This window comes from Lactuca virosa, chromosome 7, assembly GCF_052849685.1.
Source record: "Lactuca virosa cultivar CGN04683 chromosome 7, Lactuca_virosa_CGN04683_v6, whole genome shotgun sequence".
NCBI classification, from domain to species: domain Eukaryota; kingdom Viridiplantae; phylum Streptophyta; class Magnoliopsida; order Asterales; family Asteraceae; genus Lactuca; species Lactuca virosa.
In genome coordinates, this window is record NC_136432.1 from 147,675,829 (window position 1) to 147,693,855 (window position 18,027).

Below are 18,027 nucleotides of genomic sequence, written 5' to 3' on the forward strand. Positions count from 1 at the left end.
GTAGCCAAGGAACTTGGCGAGTCAGGGGGATGACTCGACGAGTTGGATCGCGAATTTAGGACTTTTGATTTATAGAACTTGGTGAGTTGATGGGTCAAATCGAACAGTTAGGTCAACCCAGAATGTTGACTTCAACCAGGAGTAAAATAGTCATTTTACCCTAAGAAGGATTATCAGATTCTGACTAAGTATTATTGTGACAAGGATAGCCGAGGAGTCGCAGAAGCAATCGATAGAGATTCCTTACCGAGAGATTCAGTAGCCAGCTTTGTGAGGTGAGTTTTCCTCCAGTAGAAATGGGTCGAAGGCACCACTATCGTCCCGTTTATGTATGTTAGCATATGACGGACTTAGGTCCGATGTCGGGGTTAGCCCAATGTAGATTATATATTTCCGGACTTCGGTCCGATGCCGGGGCAAGCCCGAGGAATGTTTATATGCTTGATGTCTTCGTGATTCTTGCATGTGTTTGTTATGTGTTCCGGCCTTAGGTCCGATGTCAGGGCAAGCCCGATGAATGTTTAGCTTATATGTTTTGTTTATATGTTCCGGGCTTCGGTCCGATGTCGGGGCAAGCCCCGAGGAATGTTTATCTTATATGTTATGTTTATAGGTTCCGGGTTTCGGTCCGATGTCGGGGCAAGCCCGAGGAAATATTTAAATGTTTATGTTATATGCTTGATGATATGTTATACGTATACCAGACTTCGATCCGATGTCGGGCAGGACCCGATGCCAGACTTTATTCTGATGTCGGGCGGGGCCCGATGCCGGATTCGTCTGATGCGGGGCGGGGCCCGATGTAGTGGGCAAGGCCCAATGTATGCTATTATGTGATTATGCGTATGGTATGTGGTAGTTTGGATAGACTCACTAAGATTCGTTCTTACATTTTTTAGTTTTGGTTTCAGGTACTTCCGTTAGTAAAGGGAAGAGCTCGGGATGACTGCATGGCACACACCACAGCTTCTAGCCTGGGAGGATTCACTCTGATGTTTTGACATATGATTTTGATATATAAACAGATGTTATGAGATTTTTGAGATACATGATCTATGACTTTTGATACTTATAGTTTTATTACTGAGTTAAAAATGAAATTTTTGGACCGTATTTTTCGAATGTTCCAAAGAGTGACCAAACTTTTTACATAATCCAATTCTGAAACATCCTTTAATATAAGATTAAGACAATGTGTTGCACATGGAGGCCAATTAATAGAAGGATATCTTTCACATAGGTTATTACCAGGAAGTTTGTAATTGGCAGCATTATCAGTAACAATTTGAACCACATTCTTGTGTCCTACCATTTCAACAATCTCAGCAAACAAATTACACAAATTTGAAGCATTACTCTCTATATCAGATGCATCAACAAATTTAAGAAATGACATTTCTTTCGGACAATAAACCAAAAAATTAATTAAATGGCGTTGCCTATTATCCCTCCACCCATCACTCATAATTGTGCAACCACTTTCAACCCATTGACTTCAATATGAATCAATTAACAATGAAACAGACTTCTTTGCATCTGACAATAAATTTGACCCTCAAAGCATGATAATTAGGTGCTTTGTACCCATGACCAATACCCGTTATTTTATCTACCATATGTTGAAAATAAGGAGAGTTACAAGCATTCATAGGTACACATGCATCATAGAACCACATCGCAATTGCTAAATCGACATCATGTAATTTTTGCTTAGTTTGCATGGCAGATTTAATAGTGGGTTGAGAAGGATCATTTATACCTTTTGTGAAGAAAGGATAAAAACTTGATGTACCTTTCCGTTTTCCTTCTTTATTAGGTTGTGCTTTGAAATTTCGATTTTGCGTTTCTTCCGTCTCTTCATCGTCATCCGAGATAGTGACACTGTTTATCCCATCACCACTAGCTTTACGGTTTTCCCTTTGTGTCGTTTCTTTCAAAAGACCTTGCATTAAGAAACGGACTTCTGCAGATACTTTAGTATAAGCCAATATGTCACCAATAACACCGGCAACATGTTTCTTAACTCTGCTTATGCCGCCACCACGCCAAATTTTTTTGACAAAAATTACATATGTAACTCTTGTTTCCTTTATCATCCTTAGCTAGAGTTATATGTTCCCATGCTTTATCCGTCTTCATTCTTACATCTGATTGAACGAAAGGTTGTGATTGAGATTGTGTTTCCATTGGTTGTTTATCTCTAGAATCCATATTGAACTGTATTATATAACCATAGAACAATTTCAAAATCAGAATAACAAACATAAATAAACTAAAACTAACAAAATTTTACAAATACAAATTGACTAACCAGACAATTTTTGAAGTTCCATATATATATATATATATATATATATATATATATATATATATATATATAGAGAGAGAGAGAGAGGAAGGATCATTTAAGAACTCATAGTTTCCCGAGAACTAAAAGTGGAGCGTTAGATCAAAAAAAGGGATGGCCATGATGCATTGTCACATTTTTCTAAATAAATGGAAAAATAAAGGGACGGGGGTATTGTAATTAAATGGTATTGAGGGCATTTTAGGGTTAAGGAAATTACTCCGTACACACACATCTCCTGGTCACCATTCCTCATCAGATCTCTCTCCCTTCTCTCTCACACGTCTCTACTGTATCTTTTCCCTTCCATACCTAAAATGTTCGATTGGAAATCGACAGAGTACTCACGGATTATTAAAATCGATCTTCATTACCATTGTAGATCGAACTCAAACGCATATGATAAAGATCGATAAAAGTTGCCCTAAATATACGTACTGTACGTATCGTCTTCCTCGTGTCCAACCGCCTCTATCTCCTCTGATCAATGTCATTCCCCCTCTACATTCTAGACCAGAAGATGATTACCAGTTCACCGTCTTCAAAGTTAACCTCCGCCTCGCAAAGCGTCACCAGAAGCTTGATCCATCGGCGGTCCATGGCATCACTCGACATTGCCCTTAACCCCTGAACGCCATAAAAAGTCTATTAAAATTTCGAATTCCATGGCAAAACCTAACCCTAAACCTAAATAGCCTGTAGATCTGAATGTTAATGATGAAAACATAGCTCCTCCTGATGTTGTTGCTCCTGCTGTTGATTTTGTTGATTACGTCTCCTCCGCAGATCTAAAACCCCTTTCTGACCCTGATGTCAAGTTCCAGGTAAATATCTTTCCGTTTTGGTGATTACTTCGAAACCCATTTTAGTTATATCTCATCTAAAAATCTAAATTCCATTTCTGATCGTGATGGTAATTTTGAGTTACACATGTGTCTTAGTTCCATGAAAACTAAATCTATATCAAGAACCCAGTTCGTGATTTTGTGTGATAGTCTCATAACCCATTTGTGATTTTGTGTAAACTGATTCATTTTTTTCTAATTTTTATGAACTCAGGGCCTAATTGAAGGACTAGAATTCAAGGATTAGCTGAATATTTGTGATTCGTTAAATGATGTTAGGCGGATGGCATTTTTTCACTCCACTTTGTTGCTCCCGATCTTGAATGTAGAAACCAGTACTTCTTTTTTCTGTAGAAACCACTGAAATGATGTTAGCTGAATATTAAACACCAGAAAACGATTTTGTGGAGTTTACTCATATTTGGTGTTTTTATATGAATACTGGGAAAAGGTTTTGTTGGTTTTATTGAAGGCGATGAAGAATCCAAGAAGCGCTTTGTGCAAAACTTCTATCATGGCTTCTTCTGATATTTTCAAATCATATGGTGATAAGTTGCTTGAGTCCACAACCTGTGATGCTGTTGACCACATGGTACGACTTAGATCATGGAAATTATAGAAAATTCAATTTTAATATATCTATTTTACAACTAAATCTCAACAGGTGGAGCATGTGAATGCCTTAGCATCTGAACTAGCAATCAAAACAACAAACGAATGTTTCAAGATTAATCAGTGCAAAGATCTATTGTCAATATTCACACTCATGGAGGTAAATAAACATCAAACTCCAAATTATCTTTTAATTTCTATATTATTAAACTATTTATCGTCATTTCTTATATACTCATGTTTTGAATGAAACTATTAATCACATTTGATTCACATGTAATTCACTTGTAAATCATATGTGATTCACATGTAAATCACATGTGATTCACATGTGAATCACATATGATGTGATTTACATGTGAATCACATATGATTTACATGTGAATCACATGTGATTATGATTCACATGTGATTTACATGTGAATCACATGTGATTCATATGTGAATCACATATGATTTACATGTGAATCACATGTGATTTACATATAATGGCATATGTAAATGTGATTCATATGTGAATCGCATGTGATTCATATGTGAATCGCATGTGATTTATATATAAATCGCATGTGATTCATATGTTAATCATATGAAAATCACATATATATTTTTGCATTAATCAATTTTTTTTCAATTTTCTTGTAGATTTGGAAAAATTGTGGTGAATATTCAAGAAGTGAAAAATGATAAATTGAAGAAAATAAGGAAATATTGACACAAAGACATGAAAACACTTTGAAATTTGTAGCATTTTTTTTATTTTTTATATTTTATTTTGTGAAAGACCCTAAACTTTCATACTAAAGACATTATTATCACTCCAAGTTACTCCAAAACATGCTACATGCATATTCATGAAACAATATTTTACATTGATAGTTTAATTACATAGACTGGATACAAACCGACTATTAAGATTTTTACAAAGTTTTATATATTACATACTTTCCCAGGAATACAATACAAAAGCTATAATATTATCTGTTCTACATCTTCTACCAGTACAAGACTATACTGGATGTTTATCACCTGCAATAGTTTAAACATTGAGAGGGATAAGCGGGTGACACTTAGTGAGTTCAATAACAGTTACAATATAATGCTATGCCATATACATATCAATATGACAGAAGCAAAGAGGGACAAAGAACAAAAAAGGCATATGTGTATCGTATGACAGACTTTCCATATCAACCAACAATCAATTTTAACTTGATATACATCAATAAAGCTTCAGCCCAAATGGCACAGAAAATACAATTTCGGATTATCATTTTGCTAAAATATATAGGCTTTCAGCCCTATATAGCCATATGCCAACACCAGAAATTATACGAGTCATGCTCTACATGGCCAAAGGCACAAAGCCAATACCAGATGTTATACGAGTCATGCTCTACATGGCCAAAGGCATAAATCCGATATAACACAGGAAAGTACATTGAATATATAACACATAACATACAATTGTCCCTATATTGAACTCACCGTGAAATAACCACGGATTAAAGTATTAATTTGGGCAGCACTTCGACTTTAAATATGACTTTCTGTGATGAAACCGGGGATTTTAGTTGAAAACCGGGCTTTACTCGGGCAGAGTTTCGACTTGAAAATGTGATTTTCTCGGGAACTTCGGGGCATCGGGACTTGCTTCGGGTGTCGGGAATGATATCGGGACTTCGGGGGGTTAAAAGTAGGCTAAAGAAGAAGTAGACAATGAGAGGAAGTAGAATTTGTAAACAAAATCCGGCATCCTTCGATTTCTATTTATAGTGGGCTGAAACCTCGTATTACGTGGGGCGTAATCCTCGTACGCTGGGCGTACGCATTGCGGCTCAATACGACGGGCGTACTCCGAGTACGGGGCGCGTAGCGTGATGCGTGTCCTTTGTTCGACTTCCGAGCTTCGGACGTGTCATTTATCTACGATACGTGGCATCTGAGCGAAGAGAGGGGCGACGTGACCGATCTCGGGCCGTGTACACGAGTACGCTGGGCGTACCTCCTCGGATAAGTCTTGAATTTTTTATTTATTTTTATTTAAAAACTTCAAAAATTCATATCTTTTGCATACGATCTCCGTTTTTTACGTTCTTTATATCCACGCGTAGGTGAAATTATACTCTACAACTTTCGTGTAGACTCCGTTGGCTAATTTTGAATTTATTTTTAATATTATATTTTTAATGGGCCGGGACAGGAAAAGTCCGTTAAAAATTCATAACTTCTTCATCCGATGTTCATTTTCGTCTGTCTTTTTGTACTACTATTGACGAGACCTTCGATTCTCGTTTAGGTTGCATCGGCTAAAAATCACTCGATCTTTATTTCGAGTTTTTAGCAGTCTACTGCTATTTTGAAACTTAGAAAAATCATAACTTCCTCATATAAAGTCAGATTTGGACGTTCTTTTTATGAAAATTCTCGCTTTAACGAATACTACGAATTTCGTTTAGATCACTAAAGCTAAAAATTAGTTTATCGAAAACTCACTTTTTACGTCATACAGCGTCGTGTCGGTTCTGTCGCGAAACTTCAAATAGTCATAACTTCTTCGTTATAACTCGGATTTCAATGAGGTTTTCGTCTAAATATTTCTAACGAGATTCTTTACAACTTTATTTAATATAATTTTACTTATTTTCAACTTTATATTTTCGTTAATTTCAATAGCTGACATTTGATTGGAATCTCATAAGACTTCCAATACAACAACAAACGAATATTTCAAGATTAATCAGTGCAAAGATCTGTTGTCAATATTCACACTCATGGAGGTAAATAAACATCAAACTCCAAATTATCTTTTAATTTCTATATTATTAAACTATTTATCGTCTTTTCTTATATACTCATGTTTTGAATGAAACTATTAATCACATTTGATTCACATGTAATTCACTTGTAAATCATATGTGATTCACATGTAAATCACATGTGATTCACATGTGAATCACATATGATTTACATGTGAATCACATGTGATTATGATTCACATGTGATTTACCTGTGAATCACATATGATTTACATGTGAATCACATGTGATTTACATATAATGGCATATGTAAATGTGATTCATATGTGAATCGCATGTGATTCATATGTGAATCGCATGTGATTTATATATAAATCGCATGTGATTCATATGTTAATCATATGAAAATTACATATATATTTTTGCATTAATCAATTTTTTTTCAATTTTCTTGTAGATTTGGAAAAATCGTGGTGAATATTGAAGAAGTGAAAAATGATAAATTGAATAAAATAAGGAAATATTGACACAAAGACATGAAAACACTTTGAAATTTGTAGCATTTTTTTTATTTTTTATATTTTATTTTGTGAAAGACCCTAAACTTTCATACTAAAGACATTATTATCACTCCAAGTTACTCCAAAACATGCTACATGCATATTCATGAAACAATATTTTACATTGATAGTTTAATTACATAGACTGGATACAAACCGACTATTAAGATTTTTACAAAGTTTTATATATTACATACTTTCCCAGGAATACAATACAAAAGCTATAATATTATCTGTTCTATATCTTCTACCAGTACAAGACTATACTGGATGTTTATCACCTGCAATAGTTTAAACATTGAGAGGGATAAGCGGGTGACGCTTAGTGAGTTCAATAACAGTTACAATATAATGCTATGCCATATACATATCAATATGACAGAAGCAAAGAGGGACAAAGAACAAAAAAGGCATATGTGTATCGTATGACAGACTTTCCATATCAACCAACAATCAATTTTAACTTGATATACATCAATAAAGCTTCAGCCCAAATGGCACAGAAAATACAATTTCGGATTATCATTTTGCTAAAATATACAGGCTTTCAGCCCTATATAGCCATATGCCAACACCAGAAATTATACGAGTCATGCTCTACATGGCCAAAGGCACAAAGCCAATACCAGATGTTATACGAGTCATGCTCTACATGGCCAAAGGCATAAATCCGATATAACACAGGAAAGTACATTGAATATATAACACATAACATACAATTGTCCCTATATTGAACTCACCGTGAAATAACCACAGATTAAAGTATTAATTTGGGCAGCACTTCGACTTTAAATATGACTTTCTGTGAAGAAACCGGGGATTTTAGTTGAAAATCGGGCTTTACTCGGGCAGAGTTTCGACTTGAAAATGTGATTTTCTCGGGAACTTCGGGGCGTCGGGACTTGCTTCGGGTGTCGGGAATGATATCGGGACTTCGGAGGGTTAAAAGTAGGCTAAAGAAGAAGTAGACAATGAGAGGAAGTAGAATTTGTAAACAAAATCCGGCATCCTTCGATTTCTATTTATAGTGGGCTGAAACCTCGTATTACGTGGGGCGTAATCCTCGTACGCTGGGCGTACGCATTGCGGCTCAATACGACGGGCGTACTCCGAGTACGGGGCGCGTAGCGTGATGCGTGTCCTTTGTTCGACTTCCGAGCTTCGGACGTGTCATTTATCTACGATACGTGGCATCTGAGCGAAGAGAGGGGCGACGTGACCGATCTCGGGCCGTGTACACGAGTACGCTGGGCGTACCTCCTCGGATAAGTCTTGAATTTTTTATTTATTTTTATTTAAAAACTTCAAAAATTCATATCTTTTGCATACGATCTCCGTTTTTTACGTTCTTTATATCCACGCGTAGGTGAAATTATACTCTACAACTTTCGTGTAGACTCCGTTGGCTAATTTTGAATTTATTTTTAATATTATATTTTTAATGGGCCGGGACAGGAAAAGTCCGTTAAAAATTCATAACTTCTTCATCCGATGTCCATTTTCGTCTGTCTTTTTGTACTACTATTGACGAGACCTTCGATTCTCGTTTAGGTTGCATCGGCTAAAAATCACTTGATCTTTATTTCGAGTTTTTAGCAGTCTACTGCTATTTTGAAACTTAGAAAAATCATAACTTCCTCATACAAAGTCAGATTTGGACGTTCTTTTTATGAAAATTCTCGCTTTAACGAATACTACGAATTTCGTTTAGATCACTAAAGCTAAAAATTAGTTTATCGAAAACTCACTTTTTACGTCATACAGCGTCGTGTCGGTTTTGTCGCGAAACTTCAAATAGTCATAACTTCTTCGTTATAACTCGGATTTCAATGAGGTTTTCGTCTAAATGTTTCTAACGAGATTCTTTACAACTTTATTTAATATAATTTTACTTATTTTCAACTTTATATTTTCGTTAATTTCAATAGCTGACATTTGATTGGAATCTCATAAGACTTCCAATACAACAACAAACGAATGTTTCAAGATTAATCAGTGCAAAGATCTGTTGTCAATATTCACACTCATGGAGGTAAATAAACATCAAACTCCAAATTATCTTTTAATTTCTATATTATTAAACTATTTATCGTCATTTCTTATATACTCATGTTTTGAATGAAACTATTAATCACATTTGATTCACATGTAATTCACTTGTAAATCATATGTGATTCACATGTAAATCACATGTGATTCATATGTGAATCACATATGATTTACATGTGAATCACATGTGATTATGATTCACATGTGATTTATATGTGAATCACTTGTGATTCATATGTGAATCACATATGATTTACATGTGAATCACATGTGATTTACATATAATGGCATATGTAAATGTGATTCATATGTGAATCGCATGTGATTCATATGTGAATCGCATGTAATTTATATATAAATCGCATGTGATTCATATGTTAATCATATGAAAATCACATATATATTTTTGCATTAATCAATTTTTTTTCAATTTTCTTGTAGATTTGGAAAAATTGTGGTGAATATTGAAGAAGTGAAAAATGATAAATTGAAGAAAATAAGGAAATATTGACACAAAGACATGAAAACACTTTGAAATTTGTAGCATTTTTTTTATTTTTTATATTTTATTTTGTGAAAGACCCTAAACTTTCATACTAAAGACATTATTATCACTCCAAGTTACTCCAAAACATGCTACATGCATATTCATGAAACAATATTTTACATTGATAGTTTAATTACATAGACTGGATACAAACCAACTATTAAGATTTTTACAAAGTTTTATATATTACATACTTTCCCAGGAATACAATACAAAAGCTATAATATTATCTATTCTACATCTTCTACCAGTACAAGACTATACTGGATGTTTATCACCTGCAATAGTTTAAACATTGAGAGGGATAAGCGGGTGACGCTTAGTGAGTTCAATAACAGTTACAATATAATGCTATGCCATATACATATCAATATGACAGAACCAAAGAGGGACAAAGAACAAAAAAGGCATATGTGTATCGTATGACAGACTTTCCGTATCAACCAACAATCAATTTTAACTTGATATACATCAACAAAGCTTCAGCCCAAATGGCACAGAAAATACAATTTCGGATTATCATTTTGCTAAAATATACAGGCTTTCAGCCCTATATAGCCATATGCCAACACCAGAAATTATACGAGTCATGCTCTACATGGCCAAAGGCACAAAGCCAATACCAGATGTTATACGAGTCATGCTCTACATGGCCAAAGGCATAAATCCGATATAACACAGGAAAGTACATTGAATATATAACACATAACATACAATTGTCCCTATATTGAACTCACCGTGAAATAACCACGGATTAAAGTATTAATTTGGGCAACACTTCGACTTTAAATATGACTTTCTGTGAAGAAACCGGGGATTTTAGTTGAAAATCGGGCTTTACTCGGGCAGAGTTTCGACTTGAAAATGTGATTTTCTCGGGAACTTCGGGGCGTCGGGACTTGCTTCGGGTGTCGGGAATGATATCGGGACTTCGGGGGGTTAAAAGTAGGCTAAAGAAGAAGTAGACAGTGAGAGGAAGTAGAATTTGTAAACAAAATCCGACATCCTTCGATTTCTATTTATAGTGGGCTGAAACCTCGTATTACGTGGGGCGTAATCCTCGTACGCTGGGCGTACGCATTGCGGCTCAATACGACGGGCGTACTCCAAGTACGCGGCGCGTAGCGTGATGCGTGTCCTTTGTTCGACTTCCGAGCTTCGGACGTGTCATTTATGTACGATACGTGGCATCTGAGCGAAGAGAGGGGCGACGTGACCGATCTCGGGCCGTGTACACGAGTGCGCTGGGCGTACCTCCTCGGATAAGTCTTGAATTTTTGATTTATTTTTACTTAAAAACTTCAAAAATTCATATCTTTTGCATACGATCTCCGTTTTTTACGTTCTTTATATCCACGCGTAGGTGAAATTATACTCTACAACTTTCGTGTAGACTCCGTTGGCTAATTTTGAATTTATTTTTAATATTATATTTTTAATGGGCCGGGACAGGAAAAGTCCGTTAAAAATTCATATCTTCTTCATCCGATGTCCATTTTCGTCTGTCTTTTTGTACTACTATTGTCTAGACCTTCGATTCTCGTTTAGGTTGCATCGGCTAAAAATCACTTGATCTTTATTTCGAGTTTTTAGCAGTCTACTGCTATTTTGAAACTTAGAAAAATCATAACTTCCTCATACAAAGTCAGATTTGGACGTTCTTTTTATGAAAAATCTCGCTTTAACGAATACTACGAATTTCGTTTAGATCACTAAAGCTAAAAATTAGTTTATCGAAAACTCACTTTTTACGTCATACAGCGTCGTGTCGGTTTTGTCGCGAAACTTCAAATAGTCATAACTTCTTCGTTATAACTCGGATTTCAATGAGGTTTTCGTCTAAATGTTTCTAACGAGATTCTTTACAACTTTATTTAATATAATTTTACTTATTTTCAACTTTATATTTTCGTTAATATCAATAGCTGACATTTGATTGGAATCTCATAAGACTTCCAATACAACAACAAACGAATGTTTCAAGATTAATCAGTGCAAAGATCTGTTGTCAATATTCACACTCATGGAGGTAAATAAACATCAAACTCCAAATTATCTTTTAATTTCTATATTATTAAACTATTTATCGTCATTTCTTATATACTCATGTTTTGAATGAAACTATTAATCACATTTGATTCACATGTAATTCACTTGTAAATCATATGTGATTCACATGTAAATCACATGTGATTCATATGTGAATCACATATGATTTACATGTGAATCACATGTGATTATGATTCACATGTGAATCACTTGTGATTCATATGTGAATCACATATGATTTACATGTGAATCACATGTGATTTACATATAATGGCATATGTAAATGTGATTCATATGTGAATCGCATGTGATTCATATGTGAATCGCATGTGATTTATATATAAATCGCATGTGATTCATATGTTAATCATATGAAAATCACATATATATTTTTGCATTAATCAATTTTTTTTTCAATTTTCTTGTAGATTTGGAAAAATTGTGGTGAATATTGAAGAAGTGAAAAATGATAAATTAAAGAAAATAAGGAAATATTGACACAAAGACATGAAAACACTTTGAAATTTGTAGCATTTTTTTTATTTTTTATATTTTATTTTGTGAAAGACCCTAAACTTTCATACTAAAGACATTATTATCACTCCAAGTTACTCCAAAACATGCTACATGCATATTCATGAAACAATATTTTACATTGATAGTTTAATTACATAGACTGGATACAAACCGACTATTAAGATTTTTACAAAGTTTTATATATTACATACTTTCCCAGGAATACAATACAAAAGCTATAATATTATCTATTCTACATCTTCTACCAGTACAAGACTATACTGGATGTTTATCACCTGCAATAGTTTAAACATTGAGAGGGATAAGCGGGTGACGCTTAGTGAGTTCAATAACAGTTACAATATAATGCTATGCCATATACATATCAATATGACAGAACCAAAGAGGGACAAAGAACAAAAAAGGCATATGTGTATCGTATGACAGACTTTCCATATCAACCAACAATCAATTTTAACTTGATATACATCAATAAAGCTTCAGCCCAAATGGCACAGAAAATACAATTTCGGATTATCATTTTGCTAAAATATACAGCCTTTCAGCCCTATATAGCCATATGCCAACACCAGAAATTATACGAGTCATGCTCTACATGGCCAAAGGCACAAAGCCAATACCAGATGTTATACGAGTCATGCTCTACATGGCCAAAGGCATAAATCGGATATAACACAGGAAAGTACATTGAATATATAACACATAACATACAATTGTCCCTATATTGAACTCACCGTGAAATAACCACGGATTAAAGTATTAATTTGGGCAACACTTCGACTTTAAATATGACTTTCTGTGAAGAAACCGGGGATTTTAGTTGAAAATCGGGCTTTACTCGGGCAGAGTTTCGACTTGAAAATGTGATTTTCTCGGGAACTTCGGGGCGTCGGGACTTGCTTCGGGTGTCGGGAATGATATCGGGACTTCGGGGGGTTAAAAGTAGGCTAAAGAAGAAGTAGACAGTGAGAGGAAGTAGAATTTGTAAACAAATTCGGCATCCTTCGATTTCTATTTATAGTGGGCTGAAACCTCGTATTACGTGGGGCGTAATCCTCATACGCTGGGCGTACGCATTGCGGCTCAATACGACGGGCGTACTCCGAGTACGCGGCGCGTAGCGTGATGCGTGTCCTTTGTTCGACTTCCGAGCTTCGGACGTGTCATTTATCTATGATACGTGGCATCTGAGCGAAGAGAGGGGCGACGTGACCGATCTCGGGCCGTGTACACGAGTACGCTGGGCGTACCTCCTCGGATAAGTCTTGAATTTTTGATTTATTTTTATTTAAAAAGTTCAAAAATTCATATCTTTTGCATACGATCTCCGTTTTTTACGTTCTTTATATCCACGCGTAGGTGAAATTATACTCTACAACTTTCGTGTAGGCTCCGATGCCTAGTTTTGAATTTATTTTTAATATTATATTTTTAATGGGCCGGGACAGGAAAAGTTCGTTAAAAATTCATAACTTCTTCATCTGATGTCCATTTTCGTCTGTCTTTTTGTACTACTATTGACGAGACCTTCGATTCTCGTTTAGGTTGCATCGGCTAAATATCAATCGATCTTTATTTCGAGTTTTTAGCAGTCTACTGCTATTTTGAAACTTAGAAAAATCATAACTTCCTCATACAAAGTCAGATTTGGACGTTCTTTTTATGAAAATTCTCGCTTTAACGAATACTACAAATTTCGTTTAGATCACTAAAGCTAAAAATTAGTTTATCGAAAACTCACTTTTTACCTCATACGGCGTCGTGTCGGTTCTGTCGCGAAACTTCAAATAGTCATAACTTCTTCGTTATAACTCGGATTTCAATGAGGTTTTCGTCTAAATGTTTCTAATGAGATTCTTTACAACTTTATTTAATATAATTTTACTTATTTTCAACTTTATATTTTCGTTAATTTCAATAGCTGACATTTGATTGGAATCTCATAAGACTTCCAATACAACAACAAACGAATGTTTCAAGATTAATCAGTGCAAAGATCTGTTGTCTATATTCACACTCATGGCGGTAAATAAACATCAAACTCCAAATTATCTTTTAATTTCTATATTATTAAACTATTTATCGTCATTTCTTATATACTCATGTTTTGAATGAAACTATTAATCACATTTGATTCACATGTAATTCACTTGTAAATCATATGTGGTTCACATGTAAATCACATGTGATTCACATGTGAATCACATATGATTTACATGTGAATCACATGTGATTATGATTCACATGTGATTTACATGTGAATCACATGTGATTCATATGTGAATCACATATGATTTACATGTGAATCGCATGTGATTTACATATAATGGCATATGTAAATGTGATTCATATGTGAATCGCATGTGATTCATATGTGAATCGCATGTGATTTATATATAAATCGCATGTGATTCATATGTTAATCATATGAAAATCACATATATATTTTTGCATTAATCAATTTTTTTTCAATTTTCTTGTAGATTTGGAAAAATTGTGGTGAATATTGAAGAAGTGAAAAATGATAAATTGAAGAAAATAAGGAAATATTGACACAAAGACATGAAAACACTTTGAAATTTGTAGCATTTTTTTTATTTTTTATATTTTATTTTGTGAAAGACCCTAAACTTTCATACTAAAGACATTATTAGCACTCCAAGTTACTCCAAAACATGCTACATGCATATTCATGAAACAATATTTTACATTGATAGTTTAATTACATAGACTGGATAGTAACCGACTATTAAGATTTTTACAAAGTTTTATATATTACATACTTTCCCAGGAATACAATACAAAAGCTATAATATTATCTATTCTACATCTTCTACCAGTACAAGACTATACTGGATGTTTATCACCTGCAATAGTTTAAACATTGAGAGGGATAAGCGGGTGACGCTTAGTGAGTTCAATAACAGTTACAATATAATGCTATGCCATATACATATCAATATGACAGAAGCATAGAGGGACAAAGAACAAAAAAGGCATATGTGTATCGTATGACAGACTTTCCATATCAACCAACAATCAATTTTAACTTGATATACATCAATAAAGCTTCAGCCCAAATGGCACAGAAAATACAATTTCGGATTATCATTTTGCTAAAATATACAGCCTTTCAGCCCTATATAGCCATATGCCAACACCAGAAATTATACGAGTCATGCTCTACATGGCCAAAGGCACAAAGCCAATACCAGATGTTATACGAGTCATGCTCTACATGGCCAAAGGCATAAATCCGATATAACACGGGAAAGTACATTGAATATATAACACATAACATACAATTGTCCCTATATTGAACTCACCGTGAAATAACCACGGATTAAAGTATTAATTTGGGCAGCACTTCGACTTTAAATATGACTTTCTGTGAAGAAACCGGGGATTTTAGTTGAAAACCGGGCTTTACTCGGGCAGAGTTTCGACTTGAAAATGTGATTTTCTCGGGAACTTCGGGGCGTCGGGACTTGCTTCGGGTGTCGGGAATGATATCGGGACTTCGGGGGGTTAAAAGTAGGCTAAAGAAGAAGTAGACAGTGAGAGGAAGTAGAATTTGTAAACAAAATCCGGCATCCTTCGATTTCTATTTTGTTGAAAAATGTTTTTATATGTGATCATCACTGAAATAAGACGAATTGGTTTTATATTATCTAACAAATATTATCAGTTATTTCAGGTTGCGTGGATTCGTGCTTAATTATGAAATAGAAAAATATGCAAAAGACGAAATACGCAAAGACGGAAAAATAGACGCAATATTTGGTCGTTTGAAGACAAAACAAATCAAGACTAAAATCGTCAAGAATTTAAAAACCTCAAGGGTCAAAAATGGAAATTCAATTCACAATTGGATATATATATATATATATATATATATATATATATATATATATATATATATATATATATATACAAGTGTTCGTGTGTGTATATATATATATATATATATATATATATATATATATATATATATATATATATATATATAAATATATATGTGTATATATTATATTGTATATATATATGTATGTATATTGTATATATTGTATATATATATATATATATATATATATATATATATATATATATATATATATATATATATACATGAATCATGCATATATATATATTGGAAAGAAATCTTCACAAAAGCAAAAGTACCAAACATCATGTGTGCTTCCAACCTTTACAATCAATCACTTCATTACTTTTCCTTAAACAAACAAGAGTTGCTTGATTCCTTTGCATATATATAGATGCATGTTTACATGAGTTTTTGTGTGTGTTTTATGTTTCCTTGTAATATATCTCCTATTACTCACTCAACTCCAGAAGAATAAACACATAGCCAACCTCAAAATAATCTCCAAACACCCTCCAAATACCCTCCTTAAACCTCCTCCAAAAACCCTTTCAAATCACCACAACCATCATCACCTTGCTGTTTTTCGACATCAGAATTTGCAAGTTAAGAAAAAATTCACCGAGCACAACTCAACAAGATAATACGGGAGAGATTTGCACCGCAAATTATTCAGGACCTTACCTACATCCAGGAATTTTCCTCGATTTTTTTTACCATTGCAAACCCCAGAGAGACGCGAGAGAGAATTGGGTATCCAGAGAGATTTACTACGAAAATCTATATTCGTAACCACCCAAAGCTCTTTCAACATCACCCTCTTTGTTACCTTATACCACCAAAACTACAACCTTATTACACCTTCTACCACCCTCCAAATACCCACTTCAACCTCATCAAATCACCTTAAAAAACCCCATACCCACATACAAAAAAACATTACCCGTGTATTTTGTATCGTTTTGTAAACAATTCATTGTTACATAAAAAGAACTTATTGTTACTTACCGGATTGAACTTTGAACAAATAGAGACACAGTCTATTAAGATCCAGTCCAGCCCTAAGCCTGTTAGTTATTTATTTGACTAACAACTTGACAAAACAGTCGTTCCATAAGTCCCGTTCTAACACCACCTACTATATATATATTTATATATTTTATTAACGCTTTGTCATTTAAATACTGTCATTTATTTCATTTATAGCTTTCAGTCATTTATAGCTTTCCAGTATTTATTTATTCCGCACTTCTTATCTTTCCGCATCTAATCTCATTAAATATATATATATATATATATATATATATATATATATATATATATGTCACCCAGTAACTGGTAACCGAGCATTTTATTCGTGGTAATCAGATTGTTATATATTTCTAACAATTGGTATCAGAGCTTGTGTGATTTACCTTGAAATTTTTGTCGAAAACTTTTGGTTAGCGTTTATAAACCTTCCATAAGCTTTTCTTTAAAAATTTCATTTTAATATCACTTGTTCAAAATCCTTAAAAAAAAATTATTAAAAAAATTATAAAAAAAAAATTATAAAAAAAAAAAAAAAATCTTAAACAAAAAAAATTCAGAGCTTGTGTGATTTACTTTGAAATTTTTGTCGAAAACTTTTGGTTAGCGTTTATAAACCTTCCATAAGATTTTCTTTAAAAATTTCATTTTAATATCAATTGTTCAAAATCCTTTCAAAAACAAAAATTTTATTATGTCTTCTGCTAATTATTCCAACATGAACTCTGTTTCTATTGCTAACAGCTTGGGATCTGGTTCACGGGCACCCATACTTATTCCTGAAGAGTATAATTCGTGGGTTGGCCGTAT

The 18,027-nt window shown here is 33.9% G+C and overlaps 1 protein-coding gene across 1 annotated transcript; it reads right to left on the reverse strand.

Annotated features, from left to right (window-relative positions):
* Window positions 1–1,069: 1,069 nt before the first annotated feature.
* LOC145127215 (uncharacterized) lies at window positions 1,070–2,096 on the reverse strand. The gene is made up of 2 exons (XM_079062446.1): window positions 1,585–2,096; window positions 1,070–1,493 (listed from the first exon to the last, which is right to left on the reverse strand). The coding sequence occupies exons 1-2, from the start codon at window positions 2,094–2,096 to the stop codon at window positions 1,070–1,072; spliced, it is 936 nt and encodes a 311-aa protein (XP_078918572.1).
* Window positions 2,097–18,027: the final 15,931 nt, after the last annotated feature.

Excerpts from the sequence above, each read along its gene's own strand:
- LOC145127215 (XM_079062446.1), bottom strand. The coding sequence starts at position 2,096 with ATGATAAAGGAAACAAGAGTTACATATGTAATTTTTGTCAAAAAAATT. Across the intron at positions 1,494-1,584 it reads ATAACGGGTATTGGTCATGG|TCAATGGGTTGAAAGTGGTT; the intron begins GTACAAAGCACC and ends TTCATATTGAAG.